A 21,933-nucleotide genomic window follows, 5' to 3' on the forward strand; every position below is an offset into this window, starting at 1 on the left:
AAAATAAAATTATAATAGGCCAAAAATTCAAAAGTTCGAAAACGACAAAAATTGCAACCAATGTATAGCAATGTAGAAAGGCATTATGCTTCATGCAATACAAAAATATGTATCAAACAGTAATTTTAAAATCGTGAATAATCGTAAAGACCTTAATCGTACGATAAAAAATATAACCTTACTAGCCTTAAAATAAGACCTTACTACAATGAAAAATATAGCATGCCACTCTGTATATGTTTTTGGGTACAGTGCAGTGGAAAAATATCTAGTAGTAGCATGTTACATTTTGTTAGGAATTTAATTTAATTTTTTTTGTTTTTGTTTATTTATGTCTCTATGGTAATAAACAAAGCTAAAATATAATTTTTACTTTTGTCCTCTAAAGTACTAAATAGATCTAATTTGCAACCAGAAACCACACTCGTAGTTGAAAGTCAAAACATTTATTCTACTAAAAAAGTGTCTGCAGATAAAAATAAAAACACAATATTTTGTAAAATTACATGTATTTATATTACCTGCTCACTGTTCAGAATCTAAAACCCCAAAAGGCCAAAAACATTCAATAGGTAATGAATTTATCATATATTTTGATAATTTATATTATTATTATTAACTGTTGCCTATTAGTAACTTATGTTATAATTCAGCTACACATGCTGCATTGGATAGATACGAATTTTGAATTTGCAGTAGCTGGGACCTACATTTAGTTTTACAGTTAATGTACGAGTACAATCTACAATATCTGAATGGCCTCAATAGCCAATAAGTGTACTAAGAATACATCAATTTACAAACATATAATATATAGGCAGATAGGTAGTAACACTAAATAAATGAGCATAGACCGTGATATTTTTTGAGTGGTGACAGTCACAACAACTAGTAGTTATAACGATGGCTTAGGCACCTATGTATTATGTATATTTATATTATTATTTTTTGTTATATATTAAGATATAGTTACTCATTAGTCATTACTTATTACAGTTATTAAAAATACCTAGTTACTTAGGTGACTGTTTATTCGTTGTATGTTGGATCGAAAACATGTTAGCATACCGAGGACCAAGCGGATTGCTACTCAATATGGTATCTACTAATAGAGCATTCAATTCTATTTGAGTTATATTGTAAACAACTATACATTATACAGGTACTGTAATCCTCTCTCTGTCTTTTATCAACTAAAACAACAAATCAAACCACGTCATCGTTTGGTAGGTAATTTAGCTAGGTTAAATAAGACGCTATTTACCCGATAACCTATGTTTATCAAAGAGTACTCCCCTTTGGAGAAGATGAAGAAAATCTTCAAAATTGAATTGCGTTATAAAATTGTTCAAAAGCAAATATAGCATCAGAAAAACTCAAAGACACATACGTTTTTCAAAACGACGTCATACCTTCATAAAATAATTTAATACCTACCTATTTAAAAAAAATAGTAAAATGTAAAAATAAATATTACAAAATAAATAAGATAGTTAAAATGCTTTATTAAAAGTCAATACATCTGACCCACGATCGTGACTTTAATTTTAATACAATTATTATATTCAACGATTTATGTATCTTTATGTATCTTTATAAATCAAAATAAATAATTAATGCAACAACAATAATTCTATAATTATTATTATAATTATATAAATATATAATATATATTAATAAAATACATTCGTATCACGCAAAATTAAAAATGAGGTTTTTATGACGTATAACAGAAAAAAAGTAGTTAAAAAGAGCTAAAGGAATCAAATTGAGGGTAACTTAGAGTGACAAATTTTTAGGGTCCGTAATTTTTTAAAAATCGAATAAAACGAAAATGTTTTAATTTACAATAATTTTAGGAAGACATAACTAATAGGAAAATATGGATAGTCATACTCATGCATATTATTACATAGGTTCCTACACATTTTTCGGCATTGCGAATTCCGAGGTGCCGGTAGGCACTAGGCCATGGTGACATTATTGTTTCCGTTGTGGTCTTAAAAATATATGTTACATACTTGCATGTACAGTTTATTAATTATTATATCGCCCACTGCAGCAATATCGTATCTGTGTGCGAATACCTTTAAGTTAGAAAGGCCATAGTTCTTACGCCAAAGTTTTTCTATTTCGTCAGTATTATTTTCTAGTGTATATTATTTACTTGTATTTACCTATAATACATCAACAGAATAGTATAATTATTATTATACACTCCGATACACAATGGTATTTTTCATGTCTCCTCGTTTTGGAGTATTGGCCATAATATTATAATAAGTAATAACAACAATACCTACCTATTGAATTTGATAGTTGCATTTTACAGTTTGAAATGTATTATTTATACATTATCTAGTAATTATTTTAGTACACTCTCGATTCTCACTGAGACAATCCGAGAATAGTAGAATAGCCAAACCCGTTTGACAGAGAAACAGACAATTTGATTTTGCGCCAAAGGTTTCTTCTAATATTTTATCAGAATTTGTTTTACATACTATAGAGAAACGAATACAATTATGTGGTGTTGAGTTTATATATTTATGTATTTTATTTGTATTTTTATTTGAATAAACGTCAAGCGACTTTTGGAATAATTTAAACAAAACAAACAAATATAAGCAAATTATTATGTGTGAATGTGTGTGTGTGTGTATAAAATAAAAGATTGTAACAATATGGTTATTTATTTGTTTGTGGTAGATAGAAGGGTAATTTAAGGGTGACATTCTGACATTTTTATTAACATGGCAATGAAGAAAATTCCTTAAAATGCATTAAATTATCCACTTTCTTATAACAAATTATAAATACCTATTGTTTTTATTAATTAACACATTTATTATAGTACGTATAGTTACAACTGATGACTTTTAAAACTTTAAATTGATTTGATTACAATTGATTGTTTAATTTTTGTGATATTAGTCATTAATTATTTTGACTGATTGAACATATTTTTAGAGGAACAAATCATGTGTAAGTTAGATGATACTTTTGTTATTAAGATACATTCCGCATTAGTGGAATACACTCATACATTCTGACATTCATCATATAAAATCAGAAAATGTATAATTACATAAAACGTATTCATAATTTACTATGCATATTATATTTTATATTATATTATAATATCCTACATTAGAATTATTTTTTTTTTTAAATATTTTACCAATATCTCTCATTCAAATGTTTTAGTTTACTTTATTTTTTTAAATATTGTCTTCATTTATATTCTTGTAATTTTGTTTACAGTATTTGTGAATAATGTATATATATATATATATATATATATAATAACACATAATGTAGATTTAAATGTATAATATAATGCAAAATGATAAAACTAGCCGATTTCAGAAAGTTTCTAGAAACACAGAAAATATATATTTACTCAGACAACCATAGAGTATGGTCATAAAAAAATAAAGAAGAGCTTCATATCCACGTAACGACAGTAGGTACCTTTTCTGTATTCACATAGCGTGTGCATCCTTCCGACAACGAGGTCCATGTTCATCAATGGATTTCAAACGCCAAGGCAATTGCGATGGTTCACAGCAGGAGCTTTTCAAAACTTACCCCACACTTCGCTACCATTAGTACTTTCTATATAGCCGAGACGTCAAAAAAACCTTTCCCCTCCGGAAACTGTTTGCGGCTTTTGGCTGACCCTACCTTCAATATATCCGTAGCATAAAACACACACACATATACCTCTATATTATATGCTAATGTATAATGTACACGCGCGCATGTGTGTGTGTGTGTTTGTGTTATATTTACCTATTTATAAGAAAAACTACAGTGTACGTAAAGTTTATAGTTTTATACGCTAGTCATTTGACTTCTACAACGTTAATTAAAATGAGTTGTTGATGCGCTACAGATGCGTATATATTTATGCACTTGAAAACAATATCGAGAACTATATAAAGCGATATAAATTTAAAATAAAGTAAAAATATGAATACTAATTAGTAACTTATAGTTTACAAATGTAAAACAAAATAAATGTTTTACAAGTTGTAATAAACCTACAAATCCACATACTAATTAATGATAAATGAATAAGTTTTAGATTTTAAGCATTTTTATTTAACACTTATAAATAATGATAATAATTAATAAGTGATAATATTGTAATTAAAGTGCATATTTTCCAACTTAATTTAATTTAATTCACAGTATAACTTTAGAAGTCAGAATAACAATTGAATTTACACACAAATGTCACAAATCTTTTTATGTGTTAAAAAACAGTTGTACATTTTATTTTTAAAAAAAATCTTAAGTTAAGATTAAAATATTTTATGAATGATCATTATTCTGTTTATTAAAACATTCGGTTTTTATATTAGCCATTAGGTAGTCGATCCATACATTCGTTTTTCACACATTATACACAATTTTTTATATTTCTTTATATGGGTAGTGAATAATTAAAAAAAAATTACACCTGAATAATAAGTATCCACAATTTAGGAGTTTCGCCGTACTAATCAAATATTTTATACTATCCAATGCACTATGTACAACATAATCATTTTCTTCAATTGTTTTCTCAAGAGAACTATCAAGAGAATATATTAGGTACCTAATATAATTAATTAAATTACATTAATCAATTTTATTGTTTATAAAATTACATTTTTGATACTTGTGGTTGTCACTTTAAAGATACCTATATATTTCTAATGAATTGTTTTTCATCATGAGTTTTTCATTTTTAAAGACGATTTCTGTGACAGATTTAACATTAATATATCTTAAAGGTAAGAAAAAATGTTAATCTTTGTCATAAATTTAAATACAGTTTATAATAAAATCATAAGTCAAGAAGATGATACTACACAAGCGTTTGAATAATATTCTACCTATAAAGATAAAACATTAATATTTTTTAATTTAAAATTTAAATGTCAATAAAAAAAAATACAAAAATGACAAAATATGACAAAATATGACATCGATATGGAACATTATTATATTATAAAATATAAAGCTACCTATCCTGGTAACTTCACAAAAATATTGTTTTACTAAAATACTATATTATACACTTATTATAGACTAAATAAAATAAAATATATTAAGCAATTATTCTTAAAAAAATCAACCCTATGATTGTTAAAAATGTCTTTAAATATTTCCAGGTGATTAACATGTCATAAAATCGATATACACCAATACGCGGTGACATAACCAAGTCTATGGCGACAATATCTACACTATTTAGAGCCCTTATTGTTAAATTCGCATTTTCTTGCTAATAAAATCAGAGTTGGCTCATTGGCAATGTTCTAATGGGTTTCCTAAGTTTCCTTAGTTCATCCTAGGCTCATTTAACTTAAACTCGATTTAATTTATATTATAGATACTAAATATTTTATTAGCTATGGTTTTAAACATGATGTTTATTATAATAATTAATAATAGAAAAAATGAATTGCTTATTTAAGTAATTTATTATTTTCTAAGAAATATATTTATTTAGATAAGTATGAGATACCTGTATAAAATGTGAAGTTTTATCCCCATTTCTATTTAAGTAATAAATAATAATTGTCATTCTTGAGATGGAAGAAACTATAATTAAAATGTATTATTTATAAGTTTTTGGTTAAATTATTGGTTCTCCTATTCATAGTTTAGGTACATTGATACGGTACCTACTACTTATAAATAATAATCGAAATAATCAAAATAGTTTGCTAATTACAATATTTATTTGTCATTGAAACCAACGGGACCAATACGGTCCCATTCAATTGTATGTATTTTAGACTAACAGTTTTTACATACATATGCTGTTAATGTATTATACCTATCTGAAGACAGATAGGTATAATAATATAAAATATACCCAATAAATACTAATCAATATAATATTATAATACAATAATTACCCCCATATAATTTTACTTTTTTACTATGTTTTGTCAGTGTTTTAAAGTCATATTTTTTTCAAATGAATAAATACTTAAAAGTATTTGGGCACTACCTAAGTAATCATACTTTAGGCAATGTGTGTCTAGGATATAAATCGCCGGTAAATATCATAAGACTTTCTAAACTGGGATAAATTAAAATCGACTCACCGACGACTTTGCTCCACTGTGCTTGTGGTCTCCATTCGGGGAAATGTTTGGGGAACCGGTCACGGGTCCAGAACGTGCGTACCACCACCCGGTACCTTGCTAGCTTATCCGGCGAACACGACGGGGCACCGATGCACCGACACACGACGACCGCGACGAAAGCGCACGCCAACAACCGTCGGATGGATTGCATACTATAGCAGTAGCGGAATCGTCGTCTTCCAGTTTAAATAATAATTATTTATTCGTATAATATTCGTTGACGGACGGAAGGACAGGTGGACGGCGGCGTCAGCAGCGGCAACAGGCGCGTCGATCGGACCGTGGACAAAAGTTTACTAACCGACAACCATCGCGAGTCGTCGTCATCGTCGTCGCTGCCGCCGCGCGCCGCCGCCGCAGCCACCGCCGTCGCCGTTGACGACAACGCCGGCATCGCGGACGGTGGAAGCGGTAGCGGCCCGCCGTGACACCGCCGCCAACGTGTTGATTTTAAAACCAACCCTCCTCATCGTCGTCGGGGATCCACCGCTACGCCACGCTCGCCCACCTGTCCACTTGTCCAGTGCTACCACTGCCGGGTAGGTAGTCGGTAGGGGGTGTAGGACTTCACCGCGGAGTCGGAAACCATTCGGAACACTCCGTCGTTAGTGGACAACGCAAAACTCGACTGTTACATACTGCCATAGTATATAGATCGCAACTATGTAGATGATAGAAAAGGCTGCCCCCTGCACCCATCATAAAAACAAATATCTTGGATTCCTGGCTTACAACAAGCTGTTGAGATTTTTTTAAGCACTTAAAGTTTTAAATATGATCATAGTTACAACAACACTCTAGTAAACTGAGCCTCTGTCGGACTCGTGTTTCAAATACAATAAAAACTAAATACAATTATTGAAAAATATAAATAATTTGCCCGCTACTGAATCCGCCCGAAACCGTACCTAGTCTCCAACATGAAAAAATTGATAATATTTCTTTAGTATTGCAATATAGATAGGTAGCAAGATAGTTATAAATACTACTAATTGTAAGTATTGCAGTGCATGAGACATTTTTACCATCTGTAGTCGGTACGGCTATACCTACATTTTAATGTGTAATATTAATTATAAAATTAAGAAAACCCATTACCTAATTGTATTTTATTGTGCACTATATGCAGATGTATTAATGGACTAATATATTAGTGGAGCAATAATATATAACTTACTTATAACTTATAAGTTATAAGTGCATACAATTATATTTGGTGGCGGCCGGAGTTTATTTTAATTTAATGTAGGAGTCGTAGGTCCCTCATTATTCGAAAAGTATTAATGTTTTTGAAAAAACTTTTTTACATAGTTCCAAGGCATTAGGTACTTAAAAAAATTATAGCTTTTCAAGTTTTTACTTTTTTTTTTATTTTAACACACAGTTTGAATTTTACTTTCGAATGTAGAATATTTTTTTAGTATTTCGATACATAAAAATAGCATTTAAGATGAGTAGTTAATGAGTAAGTATTTAAAGTTTTGTTGAGCAGCTGAGTAGTGGACTAACATTTTGCGGAATAACTCCGCACCATTTCACTCCACTCTTTTTACTTTAAATACATAACTCATATAATAACTACTTGTCTTAAATTCAATTTGTATGTATCAGAATATTTAGAAAAATATTTTGCTTTGGATTATGAAATTAAAACGTTTATTGCGATATATTGTTGCCATTCAAAAAGAAAAACCTCGAAAAAAATGTTAAAGATAAAAATGATTTAAAATAATATATATATTTTTTAAGAATTGATTTTTGACGACTAATAGAAACCATATACAAAGTGTATTCCAAACATTTATACTTTTTGAAATAATGAATGTCCGATAATAAAAGAACCACTCGGTACATTATCTTACATGCTTACCAATATCAACATCATATAAAATATATATCAATAATTTCTTTGAACCCATTAAAATATATGCAATAAGCATATTATAATTTTACACCAACATTAAATTAACACTTTTATGTGATGTAGTTAAAATAATTTGGCATCCTTGGGTACTCGTTTTCTTACTGATGGGTTGAATTATACAAGTTACCATTAAAAATACTTTATCTGTGGATCTAAAACCGTTTTAACGGCATGTCGCAATCATATAAGACTTTAAAAAATCTATTTTTTCATGCTTTTCAATAATGCAAAGTTTAATCGATACATATAGCTAACACAGTATCAAAGGCTAACGTTTATACATATATATATATAATATTATGCTCCATATGACATGATCATATCCATTTTATAGTACCGTCTTTTATCGAAAAATCAATAAAATCGAAGCCTTATTTTGACTACTTATTGTGTAAGTCCACAAACACACAAAAAAAACACACACACACATCCTTGTAAAATCTATATATTTATCGCATCACTCGGAATATAAAATTTTTTTTATTGAACTAAAGCCCGGCAACTTAGGCCATTAGCTGTTTGTAGGGGTCGTAGTATATTTGTATACTAGTGTTGCATAGTAGGTTTTAAGTTTACCTCTGTCATGGATGATGTGTAATGTGTTAAATACGAATTAGATGATAAATAATAACGATTCTAAGAGGATACGGTGTGTCAGACTCTATTTTTAAGAATATTTCATAATTTATTATTAAATAGATATAAGTAATTTATTTTTTTTTTAGTATACATAAAGCGTTGGTTAGACTATTTTTTGCCAAAAATATCACATATATTTTAATATTATTATAGCACGTTATATTAATTATTATAGTTAATAACTTAGTATAATAATAATAATTACTGATGTAGTGACATATCAATTTACCATAGAATGGTGTCAACTGCCAATATCCATATCGTGTTAGGTATATATAGTTTAAAATATGTCTAAATTAAATATCTAAAAAATATGTAATTATGTGAAGGAAAAAATAATATAAGTATATTATTATGTATTTATGCGAATCAGATAGTTTCGAGTCATTAAGATCAATATTTTTTTTAATTCAACAGAACAACTAAATCCATTATATTTTTTAATTTTCCGTTTTTATAAAAAATAATTTGAACAAGTAAAAAAGTTTCAAATGTCTATGAAAGGATGAAAAAATAGACTAAATATATTTAAAGAATTATATCATGTATATTGTATATAGAAAATTCAAAAATAAATATAATATTTGGTAAAAATTTCAATTTTTCAATGAAATATAAAGAAAAAAAACAAAAATTTGTGTAGATTAAATATTCCCATTTTTCTGCTGTATTGTGTTAAGTTGATTTATACTAATGTCAAACGCCAAACCGTTGTATTAAATTTTCAGACCATAAAGCTATACAATTTGAATACTACATATATTTTTAACTACAAAATAAATTATAAATGTTCGTGATTTTGACAATTTTTGTAGAAAGTTAACTTCAAATTCTAGTAAAAAAAATTTACTTTTACATCTTAAAAATTTTGAATTATTACTGAGATAATAATTTAAGAAGAAATTTGTATTAAATAATCAAGCTTTTTTTCCTCGTTTTTTACCGATAAATAAATTAAAAATTTGTAAGTTAGGTTAGGTATGATCACCCTCGACGCTTAAAATCGAAACATTTTTCTATTACTTTTTATGTATATATATAGGTAGGTATACAAACACAAAAAATAAAAATAAATACACATAATTTAAAAATCAATATTCAATACATTAATTGCTCTACTCAGAATCTAAAATTATACCTAAATGTATTTATTTGTATATTTAATTGCAATTAAATAAACAATATTACATATTTTTTCCTATACTCAAACACACAATTTATAATTTTTTTTAAATATTACCTCTAAATGATTATAAGTACGCATTTGATCAAATTTATGCGCAAATAAAAATAAAGTATATTGCTATACTATTGTGATGTTCTCTAGATGGCTCGACTGTGCTCATCTCATTTGCACCCATCATAATATTTTATGATACAAGATTCCGGTAGTGTTGTCAACTGGTGACGTTAAATATCAAAATCCTTTTTATCTCTTACCGACGTAGGTACGCATCGTATGCCCTTGGTCCGTACTTAGGTGTACGACGTACGTGGATCTAACATTTTCTCCACAATATAATATACCTGTTTCTATAAATATTTTCATTGATCGCAGACCGCAAGTATACTACGAAAACTGAATAGATATTAGTTTACGTCTAGACACTCATTCAGTGGACCTATAATTTATATGACGAGCTGAAAATTGTAGAATAAAAAATAATAATTATCTACACTTACAATTTATGCAGTGATTACAATTTACAAGTAGGTAAGCTATGTTGTATTTTTATTTCATAAAATAAATGTCATTCGGTTTTTTACAAAGGTAACATAACAATGACATAATATATAACACGTAACAACTATATATAAGTAATAATACAATGAATGATTTATTGTTAGGATTTAATTAACAGACAATTAATATTTATATTAAAACAGGTGATTTAATAATAAACATAAAATACCAAAGACAAAATGATTGCCAAAGTACGAATTTATTTAAATATCAGAATACAATTTATGTATTGTAATTGAGAATGATTTTTGATTGCACGGTGCATTGATGATAAGGTTGGCATTATTAATAAGGAGGTAAAAAGAACCTTGCAGGACTCTATAGTGTTGCAGGACCTCGGTCGAAGTAGGTATTCATGGGCATCAACCATTAAGTTGACCTTTAATCGCCCTTTGAATAACTAAAACCAAGATCCTGTCACCTATCGCACAAGTTTAAGAACCTGGCAAACAGACTTGTACTCCAGGTGGGTGAGGATTTTTTAGGTGGAACTTAATAAATGGTTTTGGACTCAATCGACCTATGTATTATGGCTACTCAGGAAGCCGATAAAAATGAGTCACAATTTCTATAATAGGTTGATGAGATTGTCATGCATGTAATCTTTTTTTTTTAATAGATAGAACGATGAGATAAGATTAAAACGATGGGTTAAGCAATATGATCATTGAATATTGTGCCATAACATCGATATTTGAATTTATTTAATGAAAATTTTAGTAATATAGGTAAGTACCTACTAAAATTATTATTGTTCTGGTTCGTCTTCAAAATATTCGAAAATGTATTCTAGTTGCGCCGTTGATTATATTGAGATATCGGTAAAAAAAAGATATGGAAAAAACGACACGAACATGACATATTCTAACGTTTTAATAAATCTTTCAGTGGGTAGTCTGATCTAATGAGAGGACTGAACAATTTTTAGGTTTCTAAGAGCCGTGCCTGGCGCCTGCCTAGTGTCTACTACCTATAAAATACCTATTTAGCTGGGTATAATTGCGCATTAGCTATATACTATGTATATTCGAAACTAGAGAACTGTAGAAAATAATAATATTATTGTAATTTATGGCGTATTATTTTTACATCAACATAAAATAATTGTATTATTATCTAATGATACAAAAAAAAACAATATTTAAGTTTAATAAATGTAATATCAATGGATCCTAGTACTCAGTCAGGTTGGCCGAGCGGTCTAAGGCGCCAGATTTAAGCTCTGGTTCCCAAACGGGAGCGTGGGTTCGAACCCCACACCTGACAAATGTAAAATTTTTGTTTTTTTTGCCACTCATAAATGTGTATAGTAAATATAATCAACTTTTTTGATAAACAACATTAAGGGTTAACGCCTTAAAATAATCACATTATACGACCGATAACGATTCTTTTTCATCTACGTCCTGGTTGCATTATTACACTTGCAATATATGAATAATTGAACAACAAAGATATGTTTTTCCAATAAATCATTCAATGTTAGTGCGTCACCTACGCTCCACCAATATTAATATTTAGTTACTTATTTAAATTAGGTCTCATAAGCACATACTTAGTTACTTTTCATTATTTTTAATATTTTCAGTGAGGACCAAGTATCAATACCCAAGTCCAACAGCCATTGCGGGTTACCTTAAATTTACACTCAACATTTTTTTTAGTTCAGAAATAAGGATTCAAAAACCTAATTTTAAATTCAATTTCAAGCTTTTTGACAAAGTGAAACATTTTTCATCGGCATAAGTAGAAAAAATAATAAAATAATAAAAATTTGAAATGTCCAATAATAGCACAAGAAAAAAATTGGTTTGAAAATGTTATTTGCAAGTCTAGAAAATGTTTAGCGTTTGTTGAAAATGTAAAGTATCGTCGTGGCTCTTCTTTTTAAATTTCAACAAAATAAGAAAATTATTGATTTTGTCAAAAACTACTGTTGGTTTTCCCTAAAAATGTCCTATGCTTTATTTTCCCCCAAATTATTAAGAAAAGTAACAGGAATTTATACTGGTCCTCTCCAAAAGTATTAGCTTGATTCACTTTCCCACCAAAAAAGTTATTGAAGATGAAAATTAAATTAATTTTATTTCTGAAGGAGATGATTTCTATAAAAAAGATTAAAATTAAAAATACCTGAAACACAATTTTGTAAAATCAATGCATTCATTGTTCCGATCAGAATCCATAATTAAATTGTTTTCTTATAATCAATAGGTAAATACCTAAACGACAAAATGGAAATTTTAAAAATATTCACAACTACCTAACCTTGAAGGTTTGAATACTTGTTTCGAACATTTACTTGAATCTATACAGTCTATTGATATTCGCGCAAATTCGAATGGCGCCTGCAGAATATAATTTTGTAGGTAGTTTTTTCGTTTTAATAAATTCATTTTTGTTATAATATTTAGAAGTCAACACCTAACGCCAGCTGGGACGTTGCCATCCATATCAAATGTCAACCATAACCTTATACAACATCCGGTGGTTTCATTATTTACTCAACTCATACAACCAAAAAAAAGTTATAATAAAAATATTTTAAAATGATTTATATTTAAATTGAATAAAGTGGGATAGTGGGTAGGGACAAAAAAATTTTAATGACACAAATATTTCATAATAATTAATAGTTCTAAAAAAATATACTTACCATCATTTGTATGATGTAACTTACATAATTTATTTAAATTATTATGTTTTATCACTTTTAAGTAACAAGTATGTAATAACTAATAAAAAAGGAGGAAAGTAAGTACCTATAACCCCCCTGATATACAGTAGGTTTACTATCATCATTGAATAAGTCAGACTGTCACAGTAATGCACTAATGTATGATGTGTTATATTTAAATTCAATTGCACACGAAAACGATTCTGAGTGAAGAAGGCCTATATTTATAACTCATTAGGTATAAGTATATTTCATCATCCATTTTAGATTTTGAACGGATGTATTGATATTACAATGATGTGTGTTTTTTATATTTGTATCTTCAGCCGATGGGTCCTAGTTGAAATAATGCTTCGATTTTCTATACAGTAACTTTTCATCCGGTTAGTACATTCGAGAGGTCAAATTGAAAATTTCCAGTAGTTATTATATACGCTGAGAAAAACAAAAAATGAATTATTGAAAAACGGGAACTGATAATAAAAATTAGTTTTCGACAAAATCGATTTTGTTTTTAGTGGAACTCAAAAACGAAAACCGTAGATACTTGAAATGTTCACCGAGTGTTTATATTAGCATTTTCTTTACGCCATAACATTTTAATAGCAATAATATCAACAAATATACTAATAGTAAATAATTAATAAAGTATTATAGTCTGCTGACGGCTGAGTGCTGGCTGACAGACCATTGTAACAAAGTTTCATCCAGTTGAATACCTAGTTTATTTTATTTTGTTAATGTTATAATATTTCTTACAATGTCACTGCAGAAAAAAATTCGATACTCCAATAGTCCAATCGAAAAATTATCTGTTGTACCTCGTCTGTCACGATGAAACCACGTGAACCGATTTCGATACCTACCTACCTATATATTTAAGCATGACGTGTTTCAACTATCAATAGTTGTATCCTAAAGTCAATAATTAATAATCTTAAGAACTGAAATTTTGACTCAAAACCAAAAATGATATTGTTTTATTGGCATCTAGATACAACTAAAACAAAAAAAATACTGTAAATACTTGACATGTTTATATTTCCTATTCGCCATAATATAGGCATAAGTAATTTACGAATTTTGTTATTTTTTTTTTTAAATTATTGTCGATAAAAAATTCTTTGCTTGTACAAGAAACATACAAATTTAATACAAGGTTCCTAGCAAAAGTTATTATAGTAGAAATTTTCATTAAGAACTCAGTTTTTAGTTTTACTCTTTAATGACGCAGTTGATTCTGTCTTAAAATTTACTGGTCAGCCTCTTTATTGTTGTTGCGGTACTTCACGCTGTCCGAGGATTGTACGAAGTTTTCTAACAGTTATCACAAGCTCAGCACACTCCCCGTATTTATAAAGGATTTTAATGGACAAGACACGTTGCTCAATTGTATATACAGCTCCATAAAGAGAAATAAACAAAATACACAATATATTATTTATCAATCACTAAAAAGTAAAAATCTCAACATCCACAGGTAACAGAAATTATAAGAACAATACCACCAACCTAACAGCGATAAACTACACAGCATTTCAAAAACTGCAGTATTTATGAAACACCCTATATTAAAGATACGTATAAGCATAATTGTTCTTATAAACATTTGAAATTCAAAGTTTAAATTAAAGTTCATTAAAATCAAGAAAATTTGAAATTAATTTTGTAGTAAAAAATATATAAATTATTCACTATGGCGAAAAATTGAAAATTAAAACAAGGTATAGTATAAGTAGGCATCTAGTTTATGTTGTAATCAGAAAATCTAAAAAATATAATATATTCAGAGTTTTATTTTATAGACATTTTCAATTCAAATTCAGTCTAAATTAAATATTATGTTAGTTATTTCGTTGTCATCCAAAAACATTATTCGTGGGCACTTACAAAATTATAAAATTTACCATACGCAATGACATTTTCAACATATTTAGGTCAACAGTTCTACAATACCTAAGTCATTAATATGCAATATAGCAATAAATACAATGTTTTTAACAAAAATGAAATCAACGTAACGCATAGTAGTTTAATACTTATAGTAAAATAAATTACTTTGATATAATATATAATATGTGGCGCGGTGTGCCGGTGTCTACACTCAGTTGAGTGCGCACTCTGAGTGTACGTGCGGTCGACGTTGCTAGCTCCCGGATGGGTGACCACCCAGGCTTTTTAACAACAAAATCCTTGCCACACATATAAATACGTGTTCCAAACCAACAGTACCGCTCCACAAACAACAGCTATAATGGCTATAGTTGCCAGGCTCTAGATCAATAAAAAAAAATATATTTCATGGGTATACTCACCTATAATATAATAAACTTATATTGTGAATAGGTATCTACGTTCTACCATTACTATCTACAATAATATTATAGGTACTTTAATTTCCTCAACACGAGACATTTGTATTCATTTATTAATTACTAGCTTCCCGATCTTCCTCCGGAAGAAATTATTTTTTTTAAATTTAATTAAAAAACATAAGACTATTTTTTGGCTATACAAATAATACGAGTATAAAATAAAAAATAAAATAAAAAAACAGACATCGTTATCGGTGAATATATGAAAATAAATGGTAATTAGTTTATTATTATTATTATTATTATTATTATTATTATAATGAGGGTTCAAAACCGGTTTCCTTCGTCTCCAAAATCAAGTTAGATTCTTATATATATAGATTATTGTTTTTAGTTAATTATTTTTTTTCAAATTTTTACAAAGATTCATGTCGGCGATAAATCCTTTATTTATAATCTTATCTAACCTTTAATTTCTAGAACACTGAATAATTTAAGAACTTTATAATTTATAATGATATAATGATTAATAATAAAATAATAAAATATATCTTCCTAGGTACCTTCGACAAGTAATAATTACGATAGGCAGTAAAAGAGCTAAGATTTTTACAATCTCTGACCTAAGTGCTTATCACAATATTAGTATTGATATATTAATATAATATTATTACCTACCCATCGGTAGCTATTTTTCCAACTTTTTGAACTGAGTATATTTTTTTAGTTAGCCCCGTAGATCTATGGCGTTAAGATATATGTAGATCTTGTCTTACTATCAATCATAAATATTAACAATAATAATAAACTTCAAATTTCATAACATTGATTATTTTTAATACCTATTTTATCCACAAGCAAACGGTTTGTAATAAAATTATTTAGTACCTACTACCTAGCTGCACAAAGATTTTGTTGTTCATATTTTTTTAATACTGCAAATTCTAGTGCAAACGACGTATTTTCGTAATAGTCATATAAAAAAAAACTGTCTATTGCCATTATTTCTATAGGTAGGTGCCTAGTACCTACTACCTACCTATCTATAATTTACTATATATTGTAATGAATGTTAAGTTAAAATAATGAATTTATGGATAATATATAATATGATATTATTCTAAACCCATAAGCTGAGTTTTTTGTAATAATATACTTACTGCCTACTGGCTATTACTTATTAGTTATTAGGTAGGTACCTACCTACCTACTAACTGATCCGGAAAATTACAGTGTATTACCGAGAGAAAAAAATTTATTTTGGCGGCACCTCACAAAAACAAAAACCAATAGGAGCACCAACCGAACGTAATATATGAATAATATGTTATGTTTCGATAGGTTTTGTAGCTTCCGAGATTATCGAGTAGGAAATTAACAAAAGCACAATAATTTTTACAATATTACAATATAGACAGACATCTTAATACGTGGTTACCAGTTTTAACTATAATAATAATTCAATAATTATTGGCATTGCTGGATCAACAGAACGCTGGCTCTGCGGCTCGATTCTTATCAAAATTACGCTGAGTCGGTATTATTGTTTATACAATACGATTGCGATAACACGAATAATAAGATACCTTTATGCGAATTTAACACATTTAAAACCATCTTCATTAACTTCATTTCAACTAAAAGAAATAATAATTGTTCATCCACTAGAAAACATCTTTCTTGTTTTATACTCACTGTAATAATATTATGTTCTGAGTACGTTTGTCATAATATGTGATCGTGTTGTGATATTCATTGGCAAGTAGGTAGAATGCGTTATTCGTCTGTTTTATAGGCAGTGTTGGTTTTTCTATCAATGAAGCATACGTTTCATGTATTCTTCATGGTTCTTATAGTGCAGTTCTGTTATTAAATCGGACAACTCCGAATATGGAAACCAATCATCCAGTATCAACGTCACAGGTTGTCGATGCCGTGGAGAACATAAAACATGATCGCTCTCCAAGCCATGGGTCCCGGATCAACAATATGAGGTAAAAATGATGTATTCAGATTATACAAATTGTGACTTACTGATGAAAGAAAGTACTTACCAATGTTCTATTTTTATGTATCTTTCAATAAGACTTAATCCTTCAAGTTTAGGTCAGGTTAAGTTAAAGGTTAGAAAACAATTTTTACTGTCTATTATCAATTAGGTATTGTTATGCCGAGTTGCACCAACAATTACTTGACATATAATGAATCAATAGTGAGCTAATAGTCCCTTAAAAAAATATTTAGTGGCCCATAATTGGTCCATTACATTTTAGTAAACCATTAATTAATCAATTTTTTATGCAACCTGGCATTAGGGTTTTGTTAATATTGTAATATAATTATAGTTTATGTATTATTTTAGATTTGTATCATTATTATAATACATTTTACTATCTAGGTATTATAATTATTTTTAAATAATGATTATTATTTATCATTTTAACTAGGTAATTATGGTACGGTTATCATATTAAAAATATTTTAAAAATGTATACTCTAATAACAACTATTTATAAAAAGATATTAATCACAATCATTTTCTTGCTCTATTTACAGTCACATGCCAACATTTGGTCTACCAGCTAATGCCTATGAATTAAATTCCAGTGCTCGATTAACTATCAGGTTTGATAGAGAAATGTTCAACAGTAGTCTATTTGAGAGTGAAATAGAAATCAGTCCAGCATTTCGATTTAATAGAAATGACTTTTTCAGACCTCCCCAGTAAGATTTAAATTAACCATAGTTTTGTTTAGCTATTTACTAATTATAATGAATAGTTTTGATTTCAGTCATAGAAGTAGCACATTGTTAAATGGACAATTCTCTACACCTAAAGAAATGGGTCAAAATTTAGATACCAAAAAATATTTGCATGAGTTTGGGTTGAAAAAAGCCGAGATTAAAGCCAAACCATTTACATGTGATGTGTGCAAAAAATCGTTCTCTAGTTCTGGTGGTTTGACTGTCCATTACAGAACACATACAGGTAACAAACCTTTCAAATGTGATTTATGTAATAAAACTTTCTCAAATTCAAGTCATTACAATTACCACATGCGTGTACATTCAGGAGATAAACCATTTAAATGTCATGTGTGCAACAAAGAATATTCTTGTGCTAATGGTATTTTGTACCATCAGAGAACTCATCACTTTTTACAAGATACAAAACCGCTGAAATGTGATGTATGTGACAAACTGTTCTCCAGCATCGGTGGCCTGACTGTTCACTACCGCTCTCACACTGGTGACCGGCCGTTTAAGTGTGATGTGTGTTTTAAAACATTTACTAGTTCCAGTCACTGCAAGTATCATCAGAAGTCTCATTCGCAGTTGATTACCAAAAAAACCTTGAAATGTGGTATTTGTAACAAATTGTTCTCCAGTTCAGGTGGCCTTGTAGTTCATTACAGAATGCATACTGGTGATCGTCCATTCAAGTGTGAAGTTTGCTTCAAGTCATTTACCAGTTCCAGTCATTTCAAATACCACCAAAAATCGCATATGATTTCGAATGATAAAAAAACATTGAAGTGTGATGTATGTGATAAATTATTTTCTAGCGCTGGTGGACTGGTTGTTCATTACCGCACACATACTGGCCACAGACCATTCAAATGTGAAATTTGCTTAAAATCTTTTACCAGCTCAAGTCACTTCAAATATCACCAAAAAACCCACATGGTTAATGTCTGATGATTCTATTTAAATTCAATGTAACTTAAATACATTTTAGCCAAAAGGAACTTATTACTTATTAGGTTATTATATATATATATTTAAATGCTTACTTTTTAGTCCAGTTAATATATATTTAGTTATGTATATAACTTCTTTCCTTTATACATTACATACATAGTGTTATGAATGCTAATATTTTAAATAACAATTTTTCCTATTTGTAATATGTACAGAATCAATATTTTATGGTTTTTCTAAGACTTTGGTATTTTTTATGAGTCATTTTGACTTAATTTAATTTAAATTATATTAATACTTAAATATAAAGATTTTATTTCATCAATCAATTTATTTTCTGTCTACACATTGTAACAGGTATTAATTTATTTATAGTATATGAGTAATTTTACTTATTTTGATGGACATAATATTATTTTCACTAAAACATTGTAATTTTTTTTTATTATTATTTATTTAAGGCTTCAAATACATCATTTATTCGCCTACAATGGTTTACAAAATTAGGTTAAATTTTTTTTTTTATATGTGAATGTGCTTGTGTGAAGTATTGTTGATCCATTGTTTTAAATGTTCAAAGTAAGATCAGCTATCTTGATGAAGTTTAATATCATTTTTTCTTCGCCGTGGTTGAATGCTCCTTTGAGTGAGATTGTGTTTAAGTTTGATTTCGTTTGTGCTTCTGATAGTTGGGGCATTCTAAGAATACATGTTTGACGGTGAGTTCGGTGAGGCACGTTTCACACCTGGGTTCAGGCTCCTTATACATCAAGTGAGAATGTGTGAGTCTGATGTGCCCAATGCGTACTCAGGTAACCATGATCTCCTCGTGACGTGTAAGTTTAATTAGTCGATGTGGTCATTTTTTTGTTGTGAGTTTTATTTGCTTAAATTTGTTGTTATGGTTAGTTTGTTTTTCCTATGTATTTTGCCATAGAGAGTAACATTTGATTATTAGAGCATGGGATACATCCTCATATGTTACATGTGAGTATAATTTGGTGTCCGGAGATTTTGTGGCTTCCATTGCCAATTTGTCGGCACATTTTTTACCTGGAATGCCAATGCGTGATGGGACCCACGTGAGTTTGATTGTTTTGGGGTTTGTGAGGATAGTATTTTGGATGTTTTGGGCGAGGTTACATTTTGTATGTATGTTGGTTATGGAGGTGATTGCACTGAATCACTTAATATGAGGGCTTTGTCCTGATTAGTGGAGAGTACATTGTAATTTGTATTATGTAAAATAAGAATAATTTTGAGAATCAAATTTAAAATCTTATCAGTGTTTCATTTTTCATTATGTTGATGATGAAATTATTGTTCTCAAAATATGTTCTGTAACTAAAACACTAAAATCTGTATACCGAATCAAATTTTTTTAAAACAAAATATTGGAAATTGTTCAATTTATTTCAATATTAATAATAATGAAAAATTGTTTACACCGAATGTACATTTTTATATTTGAATTGATTGCCCTTTGCAATTTTATTATTTTCATTAATATTATTGTTTAGAAAGGAATGAAAAAGTTATGCCATTAACATTTTTCTAGTAGTTTACTTTTTTCTATAAATTAAACTAACTCTAATTCTAATTCATGGTTTTCTATACTCCTCTATACCTATTTGGCTAGATTGTTATCATAAGCCTAAAGACTTACATATTTATAAAGCTGTATGCCTGTATGAATATACAATAATACCTCTACTAAAGATAAGATTTAATAGAAACACATATTTTGATATTTAAATAGTTATGGTTTTTCAATTAGAATTATACAATTATTGTAATTATTTGTAGACTTATATCATTTTTAACTACAGAATAAATTTGTAACTTCAATATAAAATATTAATCTTGAGGTAAATAATAATTGAGCATAATTAATATACAAGTTGATCTAAATCTTACATTATTAGGCATTTTAAAACATGCTTCAAAATTAAACTTTAAGCATGATGTCTGATAGCAAATAGATCTAATTGGTACCTTATGATGTCAGTTATAGTTTTTAAGATAACCAGGAAAAACTGAAAAAAATATTTTAAAAATATGAATATTTTCAAGGCAACCATTTTTATTTTGATTCTCAAATTATAAACTTAAAATGTTCAACAAATATTAAAATTATCATTTTCTATATATGATATTATTTTAAGATTCTTTTTAAGCCAATTTTTTTGTTATTTTTTCGATAAATGTTGATAAAAAACATTTATTTACAATAAGCTTGAAAATCTTCATAAACTGTTCTTAAGAGGATTAAATCTATTTATATTTATGTACAATTAGCCATGATGGTTAAAAAAGTTTAACATCTTTTTATTATAAAATTATCAGATCATATAACTTCCAATTGAGTTGAATAGCACAATTAATTTGTTGTGTTAAATGAAACACTAAAAAATCAAAATAAAGTATTTAATACCAACAATAAGCATTTAAATGTATAGCTATTAGTTACATTTAGGTATAACTTAATACTCCAGGTCAGCGGTCCCCACTACGCGCCCCGCAGGCCCCATGCGGCCCTTTAGCAACTTAAGTGAGGCCAGCACTAAAATTAAATTGTTCATTCTAAAATCCAAAATTCTATAAACAATGAATAATATGAACGTTGCTTATTATCTTATTATTTTTATTTATTTTATCTTTCTATTTTAAACTTGTATTGAATTACCAGTTGGACAGACAAGTAGGCACCTACGATTATGAGTTTATTCATTTCCACCACGTAGTACGCTATTGTCAACATCAAATACACCCGTAGACAT

At 28.5% G+C, this 21,933-nt stretch overlaps 1 protein-coding gene and 1 non-coding gene across 6 annotated transcripts; both read left to right on the plus strand.

Annotated features, from left to right (window-relative positions):
- The first annotated feature begins 11,641 nt into the window (after window positions 1–11,641).
- Trnal-uaa lies at window positions 11,642–11,725 on the plus strand. Its single transcript has one exon. It is a non-coding gene; the product is annotated as a tRNA-Leu (tRNA).
- A 5,243-nt stretch (window positions 11,726–16,968) lies between these two features.
- Window positions 16,969–19,251, plus strand: LOC111037417 (zinc finger protein 836-like). Of its 5 annotated transcripts, none has more exons than XM_022319990.1 (4): window positions 16,969–17,445; window positions 18,008–18,175; window positions 18,244–18,440; window positions 18,525–19,251. In XM_022319990.1, the coding sequence occupies exons 1-4, from the start codon at window positions 17,342–17,344 to the stop codon at window positions 19,148–19,150; spliced, it is 1,095 nt and encodes a 364-aa protein (XP_022175682.1). In that variant the 5' UTR covers window positions 16,969–17,341; the 3' UTR covers window positions 19,151–19,251. The 5 variants fall into 5 exon arrangements, with proteins under 5 accessions (XP_022175682.1, XP_022175680.1, XP_022175681.1 ...); XM_022319989.1 differs by having other exon boundaries at window positions 16,978–17,445; window positions 18,232–18,440; XM_022319987.1 differs by having other exon boundaries at window positions 16,978–17,213; window positions 17,308–17,445; window positions 18,232–19,251.
- The last annotated feature ends 2,682 nt before the right edge of the window (window positions 19,252–21,933 follow it).

Source organism: Myzus persicae, unplaced genomic scaffold, assembly GCF_001856785.1.
Source record: "Myzus persicae strain clone G006 unplaced genomic scaffold, MPER_G0061.0, whole genome shotgun sequence".
NCBI classification, from domain to species: domain Eukaryota; kingdom Metazoa; phylum Arthropoda; class Insecta; order Hemiptera; family Aphididae; genus Myzus; species Myzus persicae.